Source organism: Lithobates pipiens, unplaced genomic scaffold (assembly GCF_037356315.1).
Source record: "Lithobates pipiens isolate NorthernLeopardFrog02 unplaced genomic scaffold, aLitPip1_a1.2 Scaffold_22, whole genome shotgun sequence".
Lineage (NCBI taxonomy): Eukaryota > Metazoa > Chordata > Amphibia > Anura > Ranidae > Lithobates > Lithobates pipiens.
In genome coordinates this window covers 55,181,507-55,209,122 of record NW_027507784.1, presented here as the reverse complement: position 1 = coordinate 55,209,122, position 27,616 = coordinate 55,181,507, and the positions used below count along the sequence as shown (strand labels likewise).

Sequence of the window (27,616 nt, the reverse complement as noted above, 5' to 3'; positions counted from 1 at the left end):
GTGGAGCACTGTATGGCAGGCTGTACAGAGCAAAGCAAAACAGGACAGGAATGGTTTATTCCTAAATTTGCTACTTTTGTTAAAAGTTGCCGCTACGTATGCTGCTAGATTAGATCCAGAAGAAATATTTGAGACAGACTTTGGAAAAGTTGAAAATAAGCCTAAATTGCCTGCGGTTACACCTCCTAACAGCCAGATGGGAAGCATTTCTGCTGCTATGGTCCAGTGTGGTGCTGGTCAGTTGGTGAAGGGCGTGTATACTGCACCAGTAGAAAAACCACATGAGGTGGAAGGGCCATGTGTGGACCTGAAAGCAGCAGAGATCCTGACCTGGGCTCAAACAAAGGTGGTTAAAGAGACTGGGGTCCCCAGTCCAGTGCTTGGTTTAGGTGACAAACCTAATAAGGTCCCCGGGACAGGGGAATGGACAAGGAGTGTGATAAAAATTGTATGTGGATCAGACGAGAGCTGGCCTGTTCCGGTGGATAAAAATACAGATGGCATCAGAACGGGTCAAGTGATAGGACAGCTGCCTGCAGAGTGGGTGAACCCAGGGGAGGTGGCGTCCTGTGAGGTTCCTGTGGGTGATGGCGGCCCTCCAGTATGTGTGCCCTCTGCGGACTCTGCCCTAGCAAATTTTGAAAAAAAAGGCATTGGTGACATGTGCAACATTGAGAGGTCTAATGTTGGTTTGAATATGTCTGTCAATGATGAACCAAATAATGTGTTAATGGTACATGATGATAATGTGGTGCCCAAAGGTACAGGTAAACCTGGTAATCAATTAGTGACTGCTGAGTCAGGTACCAGCAATAAAAGGTGGGTTTTCGTTCTAAACACTATAGAAATAGGCCCCCTACAGTCTCAGAACAGTACTGCTGAGAGAGTTTTGGGGAAACCTGGGAACCTGAAGCGTGGAGGCAGAAGGGTTGGTAGGAAGACCAACGGGAACCCATTAAGATTTCAGGAGAGGAAGTGCTTATGGAAATGCACTCGGAAGAAAAGTTGGGAAGGTCGCATCAAAGCGCATAGCAGAGTGACAGTAAGGCTTAGAGGGAGACACCAAAGGAGGCATTGGGTGGAGTTCCCCGTTAGGAGAAGCGAGGTTGGACAGGAGGGTACTTCTGTAAATGGTATCTGGCACAGAGGTGCCAAAAGTAACTTGGGTGTTCCGCCCTCTGGGTCGAAACAAAGGGGGGGGATATGTGGTGAATCTCCAATCCTGGGACCGGGTTTTGGGAACAGCCAGCAGTCTGGCTGGATGATTGCACAGGTGGGTCTTGGGCTTAAAACAAAGCCAACACCATGGTTCTGGGCTCCACCCTCCCGAGGAGTCCAGGCGTGTAAGGGAGAAGTGTGCATGTCTGCACAGGTCGGTCTGTCAGAGTAGACAGAGGGTCCAAGCTTGTGGGCTGAAAGAGAAGCTGTTAAAGAGTGCTGAGGTACTGGGTGTACAGGAACTCTGTTAAAGAGCCAAGAGGGCTGCAGCAGAAGTCTGAGCAGCAGTGCTGCTAAAGAGAGCCAGGTGGCTTGGTATTTTTGGTTCTACATACATTACTGCTGTGGAAAGCTGAAACCCCTGTGTGGGCAACTATTTTGTTATCTGACTTTTCTTTCTTTAATAAAAGTGGGCCTACGAGCCCTTAAACGACATCTGGTGTGGATCCAGCTCACTGGTAAGCTCTACCTTTAAGCTAAAATAACCCCCAAATATTACAATATATATATATATATATATACACAACGACCAACCATACTTTTATGATTACCCACCATCTCTTCCCCAGGTAAGGGACGCACACGTACACGGCCATCCACATGATGTAAAAGAAAAGGTGATTCATCTGACCAGACCACCTTCCTCCATTGCTCACATGCCCATTGTAGGCACTTTTGGTTGTGAACATGGGTCAGCATGGGCACCCTGACCGGTTAGCGGTTATGTAGCCCTATACACAACAAACTGCAATGCTAATTTTTTCTACTTTCCACACATCAACTTAAGGAACAACATGTTTACTTGCTGCCTAATATATCCCACCGACTTTAAGTTGTCATTGTAAAGAGATAATCAATTATTTAGTTTACCTGTCAATAGTAATAAAGTTATGGCTGATCAGTGTATAAAGATTTAGATCTTAGATATAGACATCCCCAACAGGTAAAGATAGTACTCTATGTATGCCCCCAAAAGCATCAAAATAGACAAACTGCACAAAAAACAAACTAAAGAATAGTCTGTAAACTTTAGCCATCCTTGCCCTTTTGATTGCTTCAGGCATCCTTGCCCTTTTAAAGAGCTGTATGGCAGGTCAACATATGTCTGGTCAAGCATGTGGTGCCCAAGCGGCTAATGTTTTGGCCACGTGAGATACGCTTGAGACATATGTTGCAAATAGCAGCTGTGCGATCTGATGCACTCGTCTCAAAAAAGGCCCACACCAAAGAACTTTTGGAATAACGTGCAGAGGCAGTGCCCTGCAAAGGCGGAGCTCTGCGGTGTGATTCAGTCGGTGTGCTGCCCCTAAGCTGGCCCCCAGAGGGCATCCTGCTTCATTGGAGATGTTTGTTCTCCTCCTCCTTCTCTCTCCTATCAGGCACCCACGTGGAGTCAGTGACCTCATCATCCTCTCCCTCTTCATCACTGGAGCAAACCTGACAGTATGTTGCAGCTGGTGGAACAGGATTGCCAGATTGCTGTCCTTCTTGAGCATCCCCTCTCTCTGCGCTCACGCTACGCCTTCCTCTAGCTGAGTATCATCATCAGAGCCTTCAAAACACTGGGCATCCTCCTGGAGCATGTACCCAACACTGTGCTCAAACAGTTCGGGGGACTCCTCAGGAGGACATGGTGGGTCTAGGGAAGGAGTCACTGATGATATTGAGATGAGGGAAGAGGATGCGTTGGCAGCTGCTTTGCTAGTACCATGAGCCTGAGTGGGAGAGGATGAGGAGGATGAAGAGGGCTTGGTCATCCAAGTCTTCGGCATGATGCGGCTCAACACGTCCAGCTGCCGAAAATAAGGCTAAGCGTGTCCCATGGCCACGTGCTGATGACTATGCACCACATCCACGACCAGCACTGTTGTCTCTAGACACAGAGCCTGCTTGCCCTCTTTTATTGGCTTGTGACTGTCTGCCTCTCATTGTTGGCCTTCCAGACACAGTAATGGCCTGCAGGGAGATGGGAAAACCAGCAATTGGGTAGTGTATATTGTGCTGGAGGCACACAACACCCACTAACTCCTGCAGATGGCTGTATTAGAGAACACCAGCAATAAAGGGTAGATACAGATGTATATTGTGCTGGAGGCCCACAACACCCACTAACTCCTGCAGATGGCTCTATTAGAGAACAGCAATAAAGGGTAGATACAGGTGTATACTGCGTTGGAGGCACACAACACCCACTAACTCCTGCAGATGCCGGAACACTACAAAAGACCGCTGAGCTGGCGGCCTTATATATTGTGGGGTGTGTACTAAGCCCCCTGAGCTATAATTGGCCACAGGCATCCTGCCTGTGGCCAATTATGGCTCTCCTCGCTGCCGGCACTGTGATTGGCCAAGCATGCGGGGTCACAGTGCATGCTTGGCCAATCATCAACCAGCAATGCACTGCGATGGCGCAATGCATTGTGGGCCGTGAGCGCCACACAAATTTGCCGCGAACGGCCCACAGAGTTCTGGCTTTGCCGAACGGGCGAACAGCCGGTGTTCGAGTCGAACATACGTTCGACTCGAACACCAAGCTCATCCCTACTCTCAACCCTAACTCTAATCCCTGGATTATGGTTAGTAGTAGATTTCAAAAATTATTCTAAGCATTTTTTTATTTACCAGACTTGACTTTCTGCTTGACATCTTAACCCCTGACTTGTTAAGACAGGATACCAATTGCAGGGTGGCAATATCACCATGTGAAAGTTTACCTGTAACGCTAAGGTAAGTTCCACATATACTCGAGTATAAGCTGACCCGAATATAAGCTGAGGCACCTAATTTTACCACAAAAAACTAGGAAAACTTATTGACTAAGCCTAGGGTGAGAAATGCACAGCTACTGTAAGTGGAAAAGAGGGTCAGCAATGCCCATTTACAGCCTCACTGTGCCCATTTGCAGCCATAGTTCCCCAAACTGCAGCCACAATTTGGGGTCTCTGGACCCAAAGGGTCCTGAAATGACATTGCTGCAGATGGACACAGTTGCCAAAATTTGTGGCCCAGTATCTCGGGGTCACTTGGTGCCTGGAACCCCAAATTTGAATATGTTGTAGTGCTGGTTTTTTACACCAAATTTGGGGTTCCTAGCACCAAGTGGCTCTGAGATACGGGACCACAGAGTAGGTTCGGAAAATGTCATTGAGAGTTGCAGACTAGGAAAAATGGGATTAGGGTTGAACTTTTTGGGTTTGGGACTATTCTGACTGGGATTAGGATTGGTATTGCAGTTGAACTTTTTGGGCTTGGGACTACTTTGTCTGGGATTAGGATTGGTATTTTGCGGTTGAACTTTTGGGGTTTACAAATCACACTCCTGCTTATCTGACAAGGATTGTGTGATTGGTACTCACTTTTTGCAGCTTTTTGCTTTCTTGGAAGGTCATTCCAGTCCTAAATATTTTGTTCAGCAATGTTCTCCCATGCTAAAGTCTTTTTGGTGTCCCAAAGCTCTGGGTGGTCCCGCACTGACTCAATAAATTCCTCTGGTTCTATTGCTGTTTCTTTAGACCTGGATGGTCTGGCCACATTTTCTGCCCTGGCTTGCATCTGCTTATCTGCAGCATCCATGCTTTCTTGTCTTCCTCCTCAACCCCTCCCAACAGGATTTCCTTTTATCCCAGCATCCTACACTGCACTGCGGTCATGCGACCTTTCGACAGCTTCAGTGTACTGCCTAGGACTTTTTCAGGTGCTTTTAAGGCACCTTTAAAGCGCTTCACATTCATTTTAATGGACTTGGGCATTTTTTAAGCGCTTTTTTCAGTGCTACAAACAAGCTCCAAAGATGCTGCTTGTAGGACTTTTCTCAACGCCCCACCAGCGCAAGGCCTCAGTGTGAAAACATACATTGAGATGGATGGGAGGCAGTTTTCATGCACTTTACAAGCGTTATTTTTAGCCCTAAAATTCTTGAAAAGCACCTCGTTGTGAAAGGGGCCTAAGTATTCACATGCCAAGTAATGCGGAATACCTGCAGTGGTCATAGACAACAAAGCACCGGAATCTGAAAACATGGGCAAGGTGAGTATAGTAGATGCTGTTCTTTCCAGGTTGGGCTTAATTTACCATCTACTCTATAAAAAAGTAGCAACCGGCCTAAACTATAAGACAGGGTTCACACTGCTGTGCAGAGTGGCTCACAGCAGGAGTCTGGGGCGTACATGTTCTCCAATTCAGAGACAAATAAGGCCCTAATTGTTGGTCAGATTTGGACCTGAAACAGACCAGAGGATGCACAGGACTCTTCTGCAAACCGCTCCGCAGCCATCCCGGAGCTGTGTGAACCGGCTCCATTGTGAGCCCGTCACAGTCTCCTAACGTACAAATTGGATGTGGAGAAACACACATCCAATTTGCACTAGTGTGAACCCAGCCTAACTGGTCTTTGCAGCAAGGTGCATATGGAAGGGCAATGCACATCACAAAGAAACAAAAGATTTTCCAGCACATTTATCAAACAGCCTGCAAGACAAGCAAATTAGCCCTGTCTAACAGTTTACATTAAAAACAGAGGGTTTTGTTTGCACACATTTGCAAATATATACGTAAGCTGCAGTGCACATGTCAAGGGACCTCTGTATATAATGCCTTCCTAACTTTAAGTTTCCAGAGCCTTCATAGTAGAAACGCATGTAAGAATGGATGTCTTTAAGGATAGATGGTCTCTTTCCAGGCATACTTGCCCTTACTCTTTCCATTGTTATATGTGCTTCTACTATGGACGTTCTGGAAGTGTAGTTAGGACCGCAGTATATATATACAGAGGTCCCTTGGCATGGGAACTGTGGCTTATGTATGTATTTGCAAATGTGTGCAAACAAAGCCTTCTGTTTTTAATGTAAACTGTTAGACAGGATCAATTTGGTTGTATTGCAGACTGACTGGTAAGTGTGCTGGGAAATATTTTGCTTGTTTGTAATTTGCAAGTTACCCTGTGTGGATAGAGTCGCTAAAGATGAAACAGGAGGTGATAAAGTGTACTTCATTTGGGAAACTCTTCTATGGTGCAAGCAACAATGTGTAGTTAAAGCAGAGAAAACTGCATTGTGCCAGAATGCTGATAGTCACAACAGTGTTAAAGATCTAGGATCACATGTGGGCCAATACTGAAAAACAATGCATCATCGACACTGGCTCCCCAGGGTTCCTCAATATCATAGAGAACCCAATAATATTATTGCCACTATCTCGCTATCTCACTATCTCTACCACAGTTCTCTCCCTCTGTGCATAGATGTCAACACTTTGCAAGAGCTAAGACATGTTGATATTTTGAGTTTATGAATGCCTCCTCCTTTTGAGTCAGGGCTCCCTCCTACACCTCAGTCCTGGCCTTATTTGTAATGTCACTCCTGACTTAACCTTTGGCTGCCAGGGGCTGCCTTCTGTCTCCCATTGCACCTCAGGTGGATAATATATATTTTCTGAAAGCAGAAAACCTTTTCAATATAAAGTAGTTGCAAAGGTCACACAATATTTGTACAACTGTTTATCAAAGCTATATTTTCAGTAAAAAAAACACATTACCATTAATTTTAAGGCCTGCATGCTGACGTTGCATTGCGGCCATCTCAAGACATATTGGGGGTTATTTACTAAAGGCAAATCCATTTTGCACTGCAAATGCACTTGGAAGTGAAGTCGCTGTAGATCCGAGGGGGACATGCAAGGAAAATAAAAAAACATTTTAGCTTGCACATGATTGGATGATAAAATCTGCAGAGCTTCCCCTCATTTCAGCTCTACACCTTAGATTTAGAGCAACTTCACTTCGTAGTGCATTTGCAGTGCAAAGTGGATTTGCCTTTTGTAAATAACCCCCATTGTGTCTGAATGCTTTTCCAGCTTGCACGGCTTGTAATGCCATCCTTGTGAGTCTATTTTTTACCTTTATAAAGAATAAATATTTTATATGGAGAGCACTAGATTTTGCCTTTTTACATACTTATCCCTCATGGAGAGATGATTGGGGTTCTTTGGAACCCAAAGAAGCAGGTGTCTTAGAGGAAGGAGTGCAGTTTAACAGCACCACCTCATTAATCTCCACTATCCTCAGAGGGGAAAACTGATGATTTGACTCATGTGCGAGGTGAGCAGCCTTTGAGATTGGTGGAGGTGAGCACAAGCACTTTGTTTGGATACTGTTGCACCAGTGGTGAATTGATCATTTTGGATTCACTTCAATCAATCCCTTGATATGTTTGATGAACTTTGACACACTTATATTTCTATGGATTTATATCTATTTATTTAGCATATTTTGGATATTAATGTGGGGTTGCACAAAAAAAATCCTTGATATTCCTAAAAAAAAAAAAAAAATAAATAAATAAAATATATATATATAAAAAAAAAATTGGATTTTTTTAAACTCACCTCTAAATAGCTGTTTCTAGGGGGTCCCTCATAGTCTGCCTTCTTCAGTGCCTGGGCTGGTGACATCATTTCCCATCGGCGCAGGAAGGGCTCAGCTCTGCCCCCTCCCTCTTGTCAATCATCTGGGACATGTTACAGGTGCCAGATGATTGCACGGCCACTCATGGCACACGGCGCTGCTCCCGCATGCGCAGTGGGTGTCTGGCTGTGAAGCCACAGCCGGGCGCCCACAGTTGCAATGCCGGCTCCTTTGAATGGAGGGGGGGGGATGAGCGGGGCTTCGATCCCCCGCATCGATGGACCCTGGGACAGGTAAGTGTTAGATTATTAAAAGCCAGCAGCTGCAGTATTTGTAGGACCAGAGCACTTTTTGCGATTCAGCACTGCATCGCTTTAATTGACAATTGCGCAGTCGTTGGACGTGGCTCCCAAACAAAATTGATGTCCTTTTTTTTCCCACAAATAGAGCTTTCTTTTGGTGGTATTTGATCACCTCTGCTGTTTTTATTTTTTGCGCTATAAACAATAAAAGAGCAACAATTTTGAAAAAAAACACATTCTTTTTACATTTTGCTATAATAAATATCCCCCAAAATTATATAAAAAAAACGTTATTTTCCTCAGTTTATATGTATTCTTCTACATATTTTTGGTAAAAAAAAAAAACGCAATAAGCGTTTATTGATTGGTTTGCGCAAAAGTAATAGCGTTTACAAAATAGGGGATAGTTTTATTACATTTTAATTTTTTACTAGTAATGGCGGGGATCATCGATTTTTTATTTTTTTTATCATGACTGCGACATTATGGCGGACACATTGGACACTTTTGACACATTTTTGGGGCCACTGTCATTTATACAGCAATCAGTGCTATACAAATGCACTGATTCCTGTGTAAATGACACTGGCAGTGAAGGGGTTAACCACTAGGGGGCAGTGTAGGGGTTAAGTATGTCCTGGGGAGTGATTCTAACTGTGGGGGGGGGGGGGAGGGGCTGTGTGTGACACGTCACTGATCTCTGCTCCCGATCACAGGGAGCAGAGATCAGTGACACTGTCACTAGGCAGAACGGGGAGATGCTTTTGTAATACTTGAATACAGAGGCAATTATTTATTATGATAAAGAGTAGATGTATTTATATAGTCTTACAGATACAACCGGCCCTTTGAGGGTAACCGTAATGCTGATGTGGCCCTCAATTAAATGGAGGTTGTTATCTCTGGTCTACAATAAAGAAAGCAAAGCATAAGGCCGCGTACACATGGGCGGATTGTCTGTCCAACTTAGTCCGCTGAACCGTGTTTCAGCGGACAATCCGCTCGTGTGTGGGCTTCAGCGGACTTTTTCAGCGGACTGTCTGACGAACAAAGTCTTACGGAATTTCCGTAATTTTGTCCGTTCAAACTTGGTTTTGTCCGTCCAAACTTGGTTTCAGCGGACAGTCCGCTCGTGTGTAGGCAAGTTGGACGGACTAAGTATGGTGCATGCTCAGAAAGGATTTACACGGCCGAAGGTTGCATTGCAGTGTATAGGACGTCGTTTTTCTAGTCCCGTCGTACGTGCTGTACACGTCATCGCGCAAGCTTTCAGCGGACTGTCTGCTCATCGTGTGTGGTCAAGTCCGTTCATTCAAATTTTGAACGGACTGTCTGTCGGATTGTCTGACGAACTTAGTTGGGCAGACAATCCGCTCGTGTGTACGCGGCCTAACTTAAACCAAAAAAAAGACACTTTTTATTATCATAATAACCACCAGTAATACACATAGTATTTTAAGTTACATTTATTGCAGTTGTTCTATTCAAAAATACAGATAATAGACAGATTTCTAAAAATCAAGATTTTGACCTCAAACAAGGACCAGCCTATGGTCAAAACATTTTTGTACAAAAAAGTTGATAATGTATCAAATTTCTTTAGCTACAAAATAACAACTATTCTCCATTGACGGAAGTAGCACAGTAACCATTTAGTAGTCTGTTTTTTTTTTTATACAGTCTTTTATACACCAGTGTTATATGTGAAATATCAAAAAAAAAAAAAAAAAGGTCAGATATACACATTCACACGCAAAGGAAACATCCAGTCTTATTATTTTAATTCCATTGACTAGTCTACAAGATTGTTCAACAGGACAATAACCCTAAAAAGTGTGTTGGGTCAGTGTAAAATAGAAACTGATGCCATATACCAAATTCACTATATTTACTATTTACTGTTTGAAGATATCTGAATTTGTATTTTTTTATTTCGTATAAAGACAAGCTACGCATAAAGTTCTGTATGGTCAGCCATTTTTTAGTAAACTTAGAAAGACTTGCTTTATGACTTCTAACAGGGTGTGTAGGAACTCGACTGCCCCAGGACCTTTCCTTAGTTACCCAGCTCTATTTTGTATCTGCAGTTTTTACATATGTAAGTCTACTACAGGCATACCCCACTTTTATATAAATAGTTTTGCTTTTTGGTAGATGCTGGAAAGCCAATACCTAGTGACAAGACCTCAAATTTTGAGTTTCCCCTGTCTGCACATTGTCCATGGCAATACAAGAGGTTTTCCCTTTCACCATAGGATTTTTTGTATTCTGTAGAATGCAACATTGGGACTGAGAACATTGGATGGTAAGGACACATATAATTCTGATATAGGTGGGACATAGCCAGCAACTATTGAAAGCAGCTACAGATTCCACCTTCTAGTCCCCATGCAGACTGAGTTTAAAAACGGCAGTTCCTTTTGGCAGAAAAAACACTCATATAGAGCATTTTTGTACATAAACGTAAAAAGAAGGGTTTTATGCCTCTAATAATCCCAATGTATATGGATACATAGGATAACATTGAGCTGCTTCTACAAGCAAAACACAAAACTCCTGTAGAAGCAGCAATTTTTGAACCAGTATGCATGGACTCTGAAATTTTACTTTTTGGTGAAAAGGCCATCTTTCGGCAAGGAAAGTTGGTAGAGCATATGTCCATCAAGTTCCAAGTTTCTCTGCATAGCTCCTGAAATGTGTGAAATTGGCTCTTGAAAAAAGTGTAGAGATGCATTTTTAAAATACTTTTCCAAAATCTAACCCCCACTCCCACTCTAACATACTAGTGCTTGAAGTTAGTGTTCACTTATTTAAGTGCTTGCTTTTCTAAAGGTCTGTAGTGACATCAGAGCCATCGAGAATAAGCTTCACGGGTTCTGATATATTCAGGAACTTTAAGGGTGACCCCCATTCTGGTTAATACATTAATAAGTAAAACAATTGTGAGAAATATATTAAAGTAATTAAGTAAAAAAACAAACAAAAATCACAAAACTTTAACCATATGACACAAAGTAAAAAAAAAAAAAAAACCAAGTCATAAAAAAAAGGTTTCACAATTTAAAAACATTAGGGAGTGTGATGGTGAAACTATTGCCATAGCAGCTCTATTTTGCGGTGGAGAACAGGTTGCTTCCTTAATACACTAGTGACCACTGAAGCTAAGAGGTGACAATAGTACCATATTATACTGCATGTGCTCCCTGGCTTGATTACCATGATTGTATGTAAATTTAATTTTTTTGCCTTTGGAAGAAGTTCCAGTATTTTGCTACTGTTTAAAGAAATTTCCAAGAAAACGGCATATGCCTATATGTAGTAGCATGGGAAGTTTCCCCTACCAAAAGCTCCCTAGTCTTGGTAGGAAGCTACAACTGCATATTGAAAGGGAGTCTGAACTCAAAAAGTAAACCATTTTCTGTTATAGGAAATATATAAAAATGTTTATTTGTGCCTAGGGAGTACCTTGAAAAATCCATCCTATGTTTTATATTCCTCCTATTTTTTTTGCCTTGTGCTTTATACCTACATATCTGTAATGTGAAATCATTAAAGGCACTGTAGCTGCAACTGCTAGTCTAGTCTAATGAGATTTGGAGTAAGATTTCCTGAATTCATTAATGTACTACCAGTGGCGGACTGACAACTCATGGGGCCCCCGGGCAATAGGAGATTATGGGGCCCCCAGGTAATCAGAGATTATGGGGCCACACAGTATACACAAATGCACACACATACAGTATACAATCACACAGTATACACAGACATGTTTCTATTGGCTGAGAAGGTACTGGAGAGGTGGGGCAGCTATAATCTCTGGATTTTTAGATCAAAAAGATGTCGGTAAGGGACATTTCAGAGACAGATGTAAAAAGAAAACACAAATTTTTACATACTGTCCCTGGTTTTACTGAGGCTGGCAACCCTGATGGGGCCCCCTAGTGGCATGGGGCCCTTGGGCAGTGCTCGAGTGGCCCAATGGTCAGTCCGCCCCTGTGTACTACTTAGTTCTCCTTGCTGGAGAGGAGTCTGTACCTGGATCTGCAGTGCACAAATCTTCCTGATTCTGCTTAATCTGTTTTGTGGATTTGTGTTCAACTCTCCTGTTACTTTTTGATTACCCCCATCAGATCCTCAGTTACTGGGGAAGGAGGGTAGCAGCTGTGACATGAGAAAGCAAAGTTTCTTTACCAAGATGGCCATCTCTACACACAGTGCAGAGTAATGTATGACAAGTCAGTAAGGCTTAATTTAGATGCGCAGTTGGGGGTCAGTAAAATTAGCAGTTGAGCTGCGTTTTTGCCGCCAGCTAACCGCCCCCACCCCCACCCCCCCCTCAAATAGCAATAGCCAATTGATGGGGGTTTTTACATGCTGCAGTCATGGTGCTTTGCACCCACAACAAAGTTTACCTGACATGTGAATGCTACACATTCAAGCAAATTGGGAAGCACCACAAACACTCTGCAACTGCATGCAATGCACGTGATGTGTTGGCAAAATTCGGGATAAAACAGGCATCACATTGCTTCCTTACCACCTGTAAGTGGCTACCTAAGTGCTATCTAAACGTTGCTTCAGAGGAAAGGGACATTAGGTCACACGTCTAAATATACCCTAATGGAGAAAAGAACATCTGAATGGTGATCATAGGCACTACCAATGACTACTCATTAGCCTTTCTGCTTGCCCTTGTTTTAGTACACAGCTACTTTACTGGTTAGGCTTCGGTTAACTAAGAAATATAAGCAAGGGGAGCTTTGAGGGAATGAGAGCCATCCATTAGAGTGCATAGAGGGGCTTCAATCAAATTTTCTTAAAAAGCAAAGAACGTCAATCTGAAAGCAGCATGAAGTTGACAGCAATTTTATTAATTGCTTTTCGAAGCTCTATAGTTTTGATATTTTCTTTAGTGAAAACACCAGTGGTATATAGATAAAATACCAGTGCTAATTCAAGTCTTATTTTAGTAAAACAATGATTTCAAGTTACCTGTGAAACAACTATGTAATATACGGTAAAACTGCATTTTAAGATCTGTCGGTATAAGGTTTATGTTTGTTTCAGTAGGTAATTAGATTGAAGTATATATTGAACAGAGCGCTATGATCAGAGTACTGTGTCAATCCAAGATAGCTCTAATTTATCACTGCAAGTTAATTCATTGTGGCAGCGGAAACACACACCACACACCAGCAAAGAGATGAATGTAGACATCATTTTTGAACTTGTGCCAAAGGTTTGTAAGCTAGCTTTAGAAAGTGTAGGGAATGGCTAAGCCCCTGTACACACGGTCAGACATTCTGCCAACCAAATCCATCGGATTTTGCCTGTCGGATCTTGTCCGAAACTGTTGCATACACACAGTCGGACTAAGTTGTCGAAAAATCAGATCATTCTGAATGTGATGACGTAATTTCGTTACGATGGGACTAGTAGCCAATAGCTTTGATGTAGGAATTTGATCTGAGCATGCGTGGCACTTGGTCCAATCAAAATTCTCTACACATGATCGGAGTATGTCCGATCGAACCAGTTGGTCAGAAAATATTTCCAACATGTTGGAAAATTGGGTCCGACGGATATTCCGACGGAATCAGTCCGATGCATACCACACACAGTCGGATTATCCGACAACACGGTCCAATAGGACACATTCCGACGGATTCTCCGACCGTGTGTACAAGGGCTAAGACCTCTGCCAGGTTTATTCTCTTCCGGTTATGTCCCATCGGGGAGATTCCCCCTCACTCCTGGTGCCAGAGATCTCTCCAAAGTGATGGGATATCCTTCTTTATACAGCTGTCTACCCATTGGAAGATTTCCCCCACACCACCTATACCTGTGACAACTTAAAAAGTTTGGACTTAGCACTACTTTCTGTACCAAAGATAGTGGTCACCGGGGCCAACAGTGAGGGTCAATAGGGTAAATTTCCCTCTGTGGTGACAAAAACAGCCATAGAAACTGGGATCTGGGCGGATCCCAACTTTATTGTCAGGATCCCTGCAGAGCCTGGACTGGCTCTGTGATGTCCCCCTGTTGGCTAAATCTGGGTCACAGGATTGCACAACTAAGTGCACCCATGTGACCCACAGGAGAAGTATGGCCAACAGAGCTTTGGCCCATACTTCTCCTTTTTGTTTGGGTTTACATGCACTGTAAACCAATCATTATTTTGTAGTGTTATTTTAAAGGTAAACACACCGAGAATCTGGGTTTTGAATTACAGTTGCATTGCATGAACTTTTTAATGAATTTGCAGCAGGTCACTGTAGTGTTGACGTAGAGAGGCAATGTGTCTCCACCACACTAAATGATGTAGATAAATAAGGACATATATTGTCACAAGCTTACAGTGCACAATTTTACCTATTTGTGGATCATTTGGTATGACAGTGATGCCTTGTTGCCACTCTATTCTTTACCATAGAATGGCACCATTCCTTGTTTTGTCATTACAGCACCCACTGCCATGAAGTTTAAAGCCATGATCTCACTGTATTGATAATCTCTACTAGCTTAGCTTGCCCCAAACACTTTTGAATACCACATGCTCCTTTTCAGATGTGTTTCTGCAACTATGGCATTGTGTAACATAACCATGGTAGCAATTATTGATCATAGTAGCAATTACCAATTATTGATCTTAAGAGTGATGCAAAAGCACAAAGTAGAAATAGTGCAAATACAATGCATAAACACAGTTCAAACGGAAATATGCACATACCATAATTTACAGTCCTTTAAGAACACAGAGGGCTCTTATTATTTTGCTACGGGCCCCTTTATTTGCAGTTATATCCTTGTCCGAATCAACGCTTTATTCAGTAGTTCTTTCTTCTTCAGCACTCTGTGATGCATGGATTCTGCCTCGGCCTAGGGCTCTGTTCGGATGAATGGCAAAGTCATGAATTTTTACAAGAACTAATGAACTCTCAGCTCAGGGCCTTGAATTGTGTAGAAAACTCCAGGAATCTGGAATACATTAATCTTCTATCCCTCCGCATAGCCACTGGAATATGTCCTCACGCTGCGCCGTCTCTTCTTATTGCTTTCTCATAGGTGACATTTTTAAATGTACTGATGGTGTCTTTGTACAATGGGTTTGTATCCTGGAAAGAAAACAATTCAACTGGTTACAATGCTGTGTTGGCACTAACACTGAATTATAATATATTGCTAAAAGGGTCATCAAACAGTATAGTGTTCAGTACTGGAGAAGAACAACCTTCTTCAATAAATAGTGTAAGGGAAAAGGGCTGATTTTAGTCCATTGCTTGGACCATTTGGGGTTTATTTACTAAAACAGCTCTGCATGGAAACCAATCAGCTTCTAACTTCAGCTTGTTCAATGAAGCTTTGACAATAACATCTGGCAGCTGATTGGTTTCTATTCAGAGCTGCACCAGATTTTGCACTCTCCAGTTCTAGTAAATCCATGTGTGTCATGTTATACACATATTTAAAGGGGCTGTAAAGGCAGAAGTTTTTTTTATCTTATTGCATTCTATACATTAAGATAAAAAGCCTTCTGTGTGCAACAGCCCCCCTAATACTTACCCGAGTCCCTCCCTGTCCAGCGATGTCCACTAGTGTCTCAGCCGTCCAAGATTCTCCCTCCTGATTGGCTGAGACACAGCAGCGCCGCATCTGACTGCCACTGCTGCCAATCAAAGTCAGCTAGCCAATCAGGGGAGAGAGGGCTCAGGGCTCAGTGTCTGAATGGACACAGGGAGCTGTGACTCAGCTTGGGTGCCCCCATAGCAAGCCGCTTGCTCGGGGGGCACTGAACAGGGGGAGGGGCCAGGAGCACCAAAGAGGGACCCAAGAAGAGGAGGATCCAGGCTGCTCTGTGCAAATCCACTGCAACGGAGGTGGTACGTATAACATGTTTGTTATTTTGATAGGAAAAAAGACAAGACTTTACAATCACTTTAAGGCAGGGATCTCAAACTGGCGGCCCTCCAGCTGTTGCGAAAATACAAGTCCCATGAGGCATTGCAAGGCTGACAGTAACAAGTATGACTCCCACAGGCAGAAGCATGATGGGACTTGTAGTTTTGCAACAGCTGGAGAGCCGCCAGTTTGAGACCCCTACTTTAAGGTGTACCATGCAACATGATTGCGCACCTTATCCCTAAAACCCAAACCAATACCCTACCTTGTCTGAATCATTTCGTGCCCCTGCCAGGGAAAATACTGTTATTTTTATTGTATGTAGTGCTCTGCCCACACAGCCATGCCATCAAGGCTGGGATCCACCAATCATAAAACATGGCAGCAGCAGGGCAGTGAAGTCTCCACCATTGTAGTCCTGCTACACAGAAGGCCTGTGCAGAAGCTGGGACTGGGGTTAACAGAGCCTGTGCACTGTGTCTGCAATGCACTGATCCCAAATGCAATGCTCTGCAGGCTTTAGCGCAAAAAAAGTAGTAAATACATAATGATTATAATAAGATCAGCGTTACTTTATTTACTACTTTTATTTGCAAAAGGTGGACTGTCACTTTAACCACAGTAACCCACAGCGATTGGTCATAATTCTCTCTGCCCAAAACCACTTCAAAATTATTTTTTGGCTGCTATGGGTAATTGTGTATAATATTTATTGATTTGCTACTTCCAGTCTCTATTGAATAAGGCTGTACTGTAAGTGTCTTATTTTAACAAAGCTTGCTTTTAAAAAAAAGTAGATTTAAACCTGGATGACATTTAGTTTGCTAAATCAATATTCATCGCAAAATGTTTTTGTTTTGCAATGTATCACTTGTTTTAACTGAAGGTGACAACACAAGAGCGCAAATGGGAGACAGAGGACAAAACGTGGTCACCCTGAGTGAAAACATATTTCATTGCTGGTACTTGCTGTGACTTCTTTCTTGACCCTGTCCTAATAGTTTACTTTTAAAATATGTTTACAGACTGTATATTGTCGTTTTCAATTCTTTCTTCAGCCAAACATTGCAGCATCTGACATACACTATATTGTCAAAAGTATTGTGACGCCTGCCTTTACACACATGAATTTAAATGGCATCCCAGTTTTAGTCCATAGGGTTCAATATTGAGTTGGCCCACCTTTTTTATAAGAGCTTCAACTCTTCTGGGAAGGTTGTCCACAAGGTTTAGGTGTGCGTCTATGGAAATGTTTGACCTTTTTTCCAGACGCATATTTGCATGAGGCTGTATAACTTAAATTGGGGGAGAATTTCCGTGCCTGGGAAACACAGCTGATCTGTAATAAGAATGACTGTATGCGCTACTTGCACATAAACTTTAATGGCACCCCAGTCTTAGGCCCCATTCACACCTGAGCGTTTTTGAAGCCTGAAGCTACAAAACTCTGGAGGGGAAAAAAATCTATAATTCTAAATGGAGATGGTTCACATCTCCACTCCATGTCGCCTGAAGCCGAACGCCTGAAGCTCAAACAAGTTCTGTACCCTTTTTTGTCGCTCAAAAATCGGGCAGATTTGGGCGTTTTTCATCTTTTTACATTGGTGACCTTTTGTCCTGCACAAAATCACGGCAAAACGCCGCAAAATCGCAGTAAGAACGCCGCAAAATCGTGGTAAAATCGCACAATTTTCTGCCTGAAAACGCTATATTCAGGTGTGAATGGGGCCTTAGTCCGTAGGGTTCAATATTGAGTTGGCCCACCCTTTTGCAGCTATAACAGCTTCAACTCTTCTGGGAAGGCTGTCCACAAGGTTTAGGAGTGTGTCTATGGGAATGTTTGATGATTCTTCCAGAACCGCATTTGTGAGGTCAGGCACTGATGTTGGACGAGAAGGCCTGGCTTACAGTCTCCACTCTAATTCACCCCAAAGTCGTTTCGGGTTGAGGTCAGGACTCTGCGCAGGCCAGTCAAGTTCCTCCACCCCAAACTCGCTCATCCATGTCTTTATGGACGTTTCTTTGTGCACTTTTGACAATATAGTGTATGTTAAATGCATTCTTACTTAAAATATAAATGAAAAAAAAAAGTAAAACATTGTTTATGACACATAGTGATTGAATTGAATTGTGGACAGCCTTCCCAGAAGAGTTGAAGCTGTTATAGCTGCAAAGGGTGGGCCAACTCAATATTGAACTCTATGGATGAAAACTGGGATGCCATTAAAGTTCAGGCAGGTGTCCCAATACGTTTGACATAGCATATGTTAAATGCATTCTCACTTAAAATATAAATGAAGAAAAGCAAAAAATTGTTTATGATACATAGTGATTTAGCAAACTAAACATCATCCAGTTAGGGTTTATATGTACTTTAGAGATGGTTAATGAAAGCTGAAAATGTTTTTAAAAATTATTTTTAAAAGTATTAAATCTTCTATGACAGTTTAGTCTTTTGCTTTACTCATGCATATTAAGCAATTTTGCACATATATCCTTCCATTCTGATAATCCAAATTTCCTGCCTAAGAAACTAACTGTAGGCATTTTGACCAGAGTAGTTATATCAACAACGTAAGTATGCCCAACATTTCTATAGAACAGATCGTCGTGCTACAAACTTCTGCAGGGATGGTCAAGTAGTAAGCCTACCTACAGGGATTGTGGGATTTCTGGGATGCCTTGCTTTTCACCATGGAAATTTAGTCCGTCTGTCTAAGTATTTCCCCGTACAAGTTAACTGTTAGTTGTAGCCGTTTCCAATGCTCCTTCTGAACTTTAGAATTATTGATTTTTAGGGCTGTGAAAATGAAAGATTAATTCCTCAATTAATCTTTAATTTTTTTGATCGTTTAAAATACTCACCTCCCTGCTGGCTTCTGGGTCTTCAGGGAGTTCCGTCTGAGATCCGGTGACGTCACGGACATCGATGTCACTGGACTCCTCCCCCCTTCCCCAAGTGCCTGCGTCTGCTAACGAAGGGAAGGGGGAGGAGTCTGGTGACGTTGAAGTTCTGATTGAACGTAAAGCGTACGGGGAGGAGCTACGCATGACGTCACCCGCTGCTGCCCTACGGAACTAATATGATTGTCGGCTTTACATGCTGTGTTTTTATCATCTTTATGTGAGTAGTTTGTGTTTGAACACAAAAATTAAATCTTATACTTAAGCGGCGAGCACTTAGATCTTTTCTTTCTACCCATGACCTGGCGTCATTGCTGAGATCTAAGGAGACGTGAGAAGTTTATGGTCCGTGTTAACCCTTTTGATAACCGCTTGCATGACCACCTGTTTGCACAGGGATCCATGCCATAAGGTGAGAGTGATTAGTTAGACCAGAGGTGGAGGGATTGTCACACTACTGTGGGAAAAAAAATGACTTATGTCAGTGCTACAGTTTGAATTTAAAACATATTTGTGTGAACTGTGAAGTTAAGTCATGTATTGTGGAAACTAACTAGTGTCGGATGATTGTATATAGTGTATACCACATTTACCACTGACTAATGCAGAGCTGCAATGCAAGGAGATCAGCTAAAAGTAGTTGGATCTGTATGTGCATTATAATTAATCGAAATTAGTCGATTAATCGATTAAAAAAAATTGATTAATCGAACAGGAAAATTTTAATCAGTAACAGCCCTATTGATTTTAGAACTTGAAACTCAAGTGTGAGGCAAAAATAACAGTTTGGCCCCTTTCATACATGCGGTCCATTTGTCTGTTTTTCATCCATCCATTGACGGATGAAAAACGGACATCAATGCATCTCGATGGAAAAATGGATGTAAACAGAGCCATTTACATCAGTTTATAGCCACATCCATCATCATCTGTTTTTTTAAAAGGATCAAAGCCCTATTTTTGTTCCAATCAATGGTCCGCATGTGTAAAAGGGCATTCATTGTTATAAAAAAACAAATGATTTTAGGCGAATTATTTTTGTAGCAAAATTATAATTTTCTCTATCATTGAAAGTTCACCAAAACAGAAACCTTCAATTTCACTCACTAGGCTGCTTTGGGGATTTTTTTTTTTCTTTTTGATCATGATACTCTTTAATTTTTTTTTTTGACCATCACACAACTTTTTTTTAACCATCACCCTGTTTCTTTTTGACTATTACACTAATATACCGTGATCTGTAAATATATTAATTATTGGCAGGGGTACCCTGTAACCGCAAAGTCATTAAAGGGGTTCCTCAGTGTTAAAAAGGTTAAGAAAGACTGGCCTAGTGGCAAATCCAGCTGGAGTGATGTGTATGCATTACATTTACGGAGTCTATACACGCTATACACATATCTACACACACATATCTATACACATACCTGTGGCCATTTTGCCTTCAACCTCTCTGCTTCAAATTTGGCAACTTCCTTCCGATCATGAAATGATACCAGCAGCTTCCATATACACAACACCACAAAGCCAATTAACACAATGGCGATAGAGACACCCGTTAGGATCATGGGAATATTTGGAGGTTCAGGACAATCTACAGTTTGAAATTAAAATACAAAAAAAAGTAACATTAGAAAACACCCTGAAAATTTCAAAATGTGTACCTGTGTGTAGGACAAAAATGACAAAGTGTCAACAGTTTAAAATACATACTTGAAAATACATAGTTTTTGTATATATATGTATTATATATCATAAATCACATCTACAATGACCTACAGTACATAGTGAGTTGCATGCTATTAATATTGGCAAATATTGGCTGGTCTACAAGCACTAGGGATAGATAAATAGATAGATAGATAGATAGATAGATAGATAGATAGATAGATAGATAGATAGATAGATAGATAGATAGATAGATAGATAGATAGATAGAAATAATGGTACATTACCTGTAGAAGGCAACTCATGTATACCATAGTTATTTTATATATTTAAACTTTATCTCCTTTAGGGAGATTTCACCCTCTCTGTTTGTTCTGTTTACAATTATCATTGAAAGTAAAAGAAAACCCCACATTTTAGGGTTGTCCCTAGAAAAGTAATAGAGGGGAAATCTTCCAATGGGCACACTAGTTTTGGTGATGTGGGGGTTCCCAAGGAAATTGCCTTCATTTTCAGGGATTGCCTCTCACTTCTTGTTTGGCTATGGGACAGGAACTGAAGGGAGATCTCCGCAAGGGGAAACGAAACAGATGGCGAAAAAAAATCTGACAGGGGTTATAACCCTTTGTCTGTATTTCTACTTGAAGTTTAATTAAAAAACAAAAAAAATACATTGTTTGCTCTACACAGCTTTAGCTACATTACTTACCTGTCATGAGGCATGTCTCACAATGTGCAGGCGGCTGGATTCTGTAGCAATTTCCACTGCAGGGCTGCCCTGTCCTCTTCCTGCTGCTGAACTTCTAGCACTGTGGTCTTGAGGCTGGGTTCACACTGGTACAACATGACAGTTGTACCACTTTGGATCTGACTTTGCCCTGCGACTTGAATTCCGAAATGCGTCCGACTTCAGTGAACAAGGATTCGACTTTGATCCCAGACAATACCAGAAACTGTGTCTGGTATGAATCTTTAGGGGGAACTCCACGCAAAATTTTAAAAAAACGCATGGGTTCCCCCTCTAAGAGCATACCAGGCCCCTTGGTTCAAAAAAACGGCATGGGGGTCCCCCCAAAATCCATACTAGACCCTTATCTGAGCAAACAGCATGGCAGGTTAGGAAAGAGGATGGGGAAGAGTGATTGCCCCCTCCTAAACCATACCAGGCTGCATGCCCTCAACATGCAGCCTGCACCCCCCCACCCCAAAGCACGTGGTCCCCATGTCGATGAGGACAAGGGCCTTTTCCCAACAACCCTGGCCGTTGGGTGTCTGGGTCTGTGGGTGGGGGCTTTTCGGAATCTGGAAGCCCCCTTTAACAAGAGGGTCCCCACCTCCCGGCCCCCCACCCTATGTGAATGAGTATGGGGTACATTGTACCCCTAACCATTCACCTAAAAAAAAAGGCATCTCTTCTGACTTCTTCTCCCCTCTCAGGCTCTTCTGCCTCCTCTGCTGATGTCTTCTGCCTCTGCCGCTTCTTCTCCCCTCTCTGGGTCTTCTCCGCTCTCCGCTGATGTCTTCTAGCCCTCTCTGGTTCTTCTCCCTCTGTCCGCTGTCTTCTGCCTCTTTTGCTCTGTCTTGTCTGCTGTCTTTGCGCTCTTTTGCTGGGTCTTCTCCGCTGTCCTGTCCCTCTGTTCTTCTTCCGATGTTGACTCAACGCTGTCTCCCGCTCTAATGCTGGGTGTGTGGTGTGCCACTACTTATATTAGCATGGGCCTGGGTCACTTAGTGACATCATCCAGAGGCCCGCCCCTTATGTCGTCACCTCATGGGGCATGATGAGCGGTGACGTCATAAGGGGCGGGCCTCCGGGGGCCCGGGGGACAAGGTGACATGGGGATAAGGTGCTTTGGGGTGGGGGGTAAGCAGGGCCCCCCCGCCCCAGAGCATACACCCCCCCATGTTGAGGGTATGTGGCCTGGTATGGTACAGGAGTAAGGGTGCCGCTCGCTTGTCCCTACCCCCTTTCCTGACCTGCCGTTTTTTCAGTGTGGGGGGTTCCCCTTAAAATCCATACCAGGCTGAAGGGCCTGGTATGCTCATGGAGGGGGAACCAAAAGCGTTTTTTAATTTTTTTTCATTTGGCATTGAGTTCCCCTTCAAGATCATCAGAGCACAAGTCGCATGCCAAAGTTGGATCAGTTAAGACAGCGATCTGACTTCAGTGATATTCAATGAGCTGAAGTAGGACCAAAGTCAGACCAAAGTAGTGCAGGGAGCATTTTCAAAGTCAAACCAACTTGTGTCGGACCAGTTAAGATGGCTCCCATAGGGAAACATTGATTTGAAGTGTGAACCGGCCTCAACAACTCCTGGCCTCCAGGCTTAGCTGCACTAAAGATGATCTGACAGGGACATGCCCAGTCCTGTCTTCTCTACCTTTGAGAAAATAATTTTTTTTTATTACACTACCTATTACACAATCTGCGAATGGAGGAGCATCCAATCGGTCACAGGAGTCACTTCCCATAGAAGAGGACAGGACAGTCCTGCAGTGGCCATCTCTACAGAATCCAGCAGTCTACATATGATGGGGCATCCTTCATTATAGGTAAGTATTGTAACTAAAGGTGCAAAGAAAAAAATGCTTTTTAGCTTAAAAAAAAGAAAATCCAATTTTTTATTTTCCATTGCTGTAGATTTAAAGTGATGTTTGAGAAATAACTTTGCATAATGATGACTAAATAGTATCTGACGGACCATTCTACAACCACTAGATGTCACTGTGAGCTAAGCGCTGCTTTGTAGACATATTGCAGACCTGAGGATATTAAACAGCTGTTATCAGACAAAACAAGGTATTGAGAAATCTATTCGGAGACAAATCCTCTTTCATGTAGCAAACGGGATAAACATCTGAATGGCTTTATTGTGGCTCTAATACTGTTTGGCATAAACTACTATTGATGAAAGATGAACAAAACTGACAGCTTTCGTTGCTTTAAAATTTAGTTTACATTTTTTTTTTTTGGGTACAATTTGCTTTATATGACTCCTAGGGTAATGGAAGGTCCTTTTAACTATCATGAACCTATCCTTTATGCCAAAAACAGCCTCTTATTACTTCCATTATTCGACAGTATACTTTCCATTATTACAGCAACAGTACAAAAATAATAAATATACAAAAAAATTTTAAATAAATATGAAGAACATTAAATGAAATAAGCTAAACTACCCTAAATGCACAAAAAGCCCCCAAAACATTCTCCGCAAACTTTCTAAACAAGGGGCCAGTTTACTGTCCTTCAGACTTTAAAGTGGTTGCAAACCCTTACAAACCACTTTTACCTACAGGTAAGCCTAGATTAAGGCTTACCTGTAGGTAGGGATGAGCTTCGAGTTCGAGTCGAACTCATGTTCTACTCGAACATTGCCTGTTCGCCTGTTCAGCGAACAGTGATCAATTTGGGCTGTTCGCAGCAAATTCGAAAAGCCGGAACACCCTATACAAGTCTATGGGAGAAATCTAAAGTGCTAATTTTAAAGGGTAATATGCAGGTTACTGTCCTAAAAAGTGTTTGGGGACCCGGGTCCTGCCCCAGGGGACATGGATCAATGCAAAAAAAAGTTTTAAAAACTGCCGTTTTTTCAGGAGCAGTGATTTTAATAATGATTAAAGTGAAACAATAAAAGTGTAATATTCCTTTAAATTTCGTAGCTGGGGGGGTATATATAGTATGCCTGTGAAGGGGCGCATGTTTCTGGTGCTTAGAACTGTCCCTGCACAAAGTGTCATTTGTGCAGGAAAAAAAGTCTTTTAAAATCACTTGCGGCTATTGTCGGGTCCCGTAATACAGAGAACACTCAATGAGTGTTCTCTGCATTAGCCGACAATTCATTCATTGATTGATAAAAAAAAAAAAAAAGCGTGGGGGTTCCCCTAAATTCAATTACCAGGCCCTTCAGGTCTGACATGGATATTAAGGGGAACCCCGTGTCAAATTAAAAAAAAAAATTGACGTGGGGGTCCCCCTAAATATCCATAACCAGACCCTTCAGGTCTGATATGGATATTAAGGGGAACCCCGCATCAAATTTTAAAAAAAATTGACGTGGGGGTCCCCCTAAAAATCCATATCAGACCCTTTATCCGAGCACGCAACCTGGCAGGCCGCAGGAAAAGAGGGGGGGACGAGAGAGCGGCCCCCCTCCCTCCTGAACCGTACCAGGCCACATACCCTCAACATTGGGAGGATGCTTTGGGGGTCTGTGACCCCTCAAAGCACCTTGTCCCCATGTTGATGAGGACAAGGGCCTCATCCTCACAACCCTGGCCGTTGGTTGTGAGGGTCTGCGGGCGGGGGGCTTATCAGAATCTGGAAGCCCCCTTTAACAAGGGGACCCCCAGATCCCGGCCCCCCCCTGTTTGAAATGGTAAGGGGGTACAAAAGTACCCCTACCATTTCACAAAGAAAGTGTCAAAATGGTTAAATAAGACAAACACACTTTTGAAAAATTCCTTTATTAAAAATAAAAAAAAATAAAAAAAAGATTCCAGCGGTGCTAATCCACTCTTGCTATCCAGCGACGGGTCTCCGGGGTCCAGCGATGGATGATCATATCCAGCGACGGGGGATCTCTCAGTCCAGCGCTGTCCATACATCCTTCTTCTGTCTCCACTCCGGAGACACTGCAGGGATCCCAGCGCTGACGTTTCTTATATTAGGAGGGCGGGGCCACCCGTCACCTGACCCCGCCCCTCTGACGCTGGAGAGGGAAGCCAGGGGTTCCCCAGTGACGTGTGGGTGACCCCGCCCCCTCTGATGTAACGGAAACCCTTTTTTTTTTTTTATCAATGAATGAATGAATTGTCGGCTAATGCAGAGAACACTCATTGAGTGTTCTCTGTATTACGGGACCCGACAATAGCCGCAAGTGATTTTAAAATACTTTTTTTCCTGCACAAATGACACGTTGTGCAGGGACAGTTCTAAGCACCAGAAACATGCGCCCCTTCACAGGCATACTATAGATACCCCCCAGCTACGAAATTTAAAGGAATATTACACTTTTATTGTTTCACTTTAATCATTATTAAAATCACTGCTCCTGAAAAAACGGCCGTTTTTAAAACTTTTTTTTGCATTGATCCATGTCCCCTGGGGCAGGACCCGGGTCCCCAAACACTTTTTAGGACAGTAACCTGCATATTACTCTTTAAAATTAGCACTTTAGATTGTGAACGTTCGAGTCCCATAGACTTTAATAGGGTTCTAAAGTTCACACGAAGTTTAGGTCTGTTTGCAGGTTCTGGTGCGAACCGAACAGGGGGGTGTTCGGCTCATCCCTACCTGTAGATACAAGAAATATCTCCTAAACCTACATGGTTTAGGAGATGTTTGCAAAAGACAGGCATGCACCGTAGACAGCGGCGCGCAGGCGCACTGAGCATGCCACTGCTAACGGCGATCATGCCGTTAGTGGAGGCTCCCTTGCGCATGCATGAGAGTGATGTCATTGCAACTCCGGCCAGTCAATGCGTCGGAGCCTCGATACCCGGAAGTCACTCCGGGATAGATGGCGGCGTCGGAGGACGACAACGAGGGTCGCTTCGGGGGCTTCCATCTCAGGCAAGTTGCTCATAATGAATAAAGGTGTATCGTGATCAGAATGAGGCTTGGTTACGACACAGGATGGATGCTGATATGAGGCCTGGCCTCATAATCAGAGCGAGGCTTGACTATGCTGCATGCTGCTGTTTGGATGGCCAGGCCTCGTGATCAGAACGAGGCTTGGTTATGACACAGGACGGATGCTAATTTATGCCCAAGATGTGGAAAATCTTTCATATCCAAATATTCACAGTCTCGCTTATATTTTGGATATTTGGCGGGCATCTCTGATGGGGATGATGCTATATGTAAGGATAATAAATATACATGGAGGAGTTTTTAATATATACACTTCCGGAACATGTGACCGGAAGTGCCAAGTGCTTCCGGGGTCATTGGTTATTTTGGGGTCATTTTGTATTTATAAGCGATGCTGTTTGGGGGGGGTCCACACCCCAGAGGACGGCTGTTTAGTTGAAACGCGTCAAAAAAATGGGTGGACCCCCTTACAGACATCGCTACTTTCTGACTATGTTATTACGATTGAACCAAATGTGAGTGTAATTTTATTATTATTTTTTAATAAATTGGATGTTAAAACGGTATCACGCTATGCTAGCTTTCTACTTCCATGGTCTTTGATACCTGAGCCCCCTATTTTCGTGGGATGAGCACTATAGGAGGATCGCTACGGATGATTTCATGACCTGAAGACTTGCGGGAGATTACATACTAGATGTATGATTATCTGGTTTGCTAACCTACAGGCCCATATGACTCGAGAGGCGTAAGCCTTCCTCTGAGTCCACGTCATTTGGTAAGCCTCCTCTCCCCTTCTTTATCACGGTGGTGGTGGTATTATTCTACACATCAGAAGTTGAATTTCACCTTTTTTCACGTCACCTCAAGTTTGGAATTGTGATTGATATTACACATTTCAAGGACTGTAATGCCCCGTACACACGAGCGGACTTTTCGACATCCAAACTCCGACGGACTGAGTCCGGCGGACTATCCGCTCGTGTGTGGGCTGCAACGGACTTTAGCTTCGCAAAAGTCTGACGGACTTTAGAAATGAAGCATGCTTCAAATTTTCCCGACGGAACTCCGCCGGACCCGGTCCCCTTCGAAAAATTTGCTCGTGTGTGTGCTACTCCGACGGACTAAAACCGACGCTAGGGCAGCTATTGGCTACTGTCTATGAACTTCCTACGTCGAATCCAGTCGTACGTCATCACGTTCGACTCCGTCGGAGTTTGGTGTGATGGTGTGTGGTCAAGTCCGTTCGGTCGAAAAGTCCGCCAGAACTCCGGCGGAACTCCGCTAGAACTCCGTCGGAAGTCTGTCAGACTTAATCCCTCTCGTGTGTACGGGGCATTAGACGTTCACTTGATGGACTATATATGTTAAATTAATTTTATTTACCTTAATCTTTTGTGTGCATGAGGTTCATGCACTCTTCCACCTGGGAGTAAGATCTCTTAATATACAACGGAATTTACACATAATTTCTTTTTTTTGAAGTGTATGTAATTTTCTTTGCTTGAATTAGTGCCTTACTGGTTCATGTGGTTTGTTGCCACCTAAGCGCCACACTTTTTTGTTTTAAAAGTTGCTCATAATGAGCTAGTATGCTATTGATACTAGCTCATTATGCCTTTGCCTTG

The 27,616-nt window shown here is 43.0% G+C and overlaps 1 protein-coding gene across 1 annotated transcript in view; it reads right to left on the bottom strand.

Moving 5' to 3' along the window:
* Positions 1 to 12,900: 12,900 nt before the first annotated feature.
* The window catches only part of ITGB6 (integrin subunit beta 6), a 219,059-nt gene continuing 204,343 nt past the window's right edge, over positions 12,901 to 27,616 (bottom strand). Inside the window, exons 15-16 of the mRNA XM_077447603.1 lie at positions 20,151 to 20,317; positions 12,901 to 15,035 (exon numbers count right to left, since the gene is read on the bottom strand). Coding sequence (XP_077303729.1) covers positions 14,949 to 15,035; positions 20,151 to 20,317 — 254 coding nt within the window. The 3' untranslated portion in view covers positions 12,901 to 14,948. The remainder of the gene's footprint in view (positions 15,036 to 20,150; positions 20,318 to 27,616) is intronic.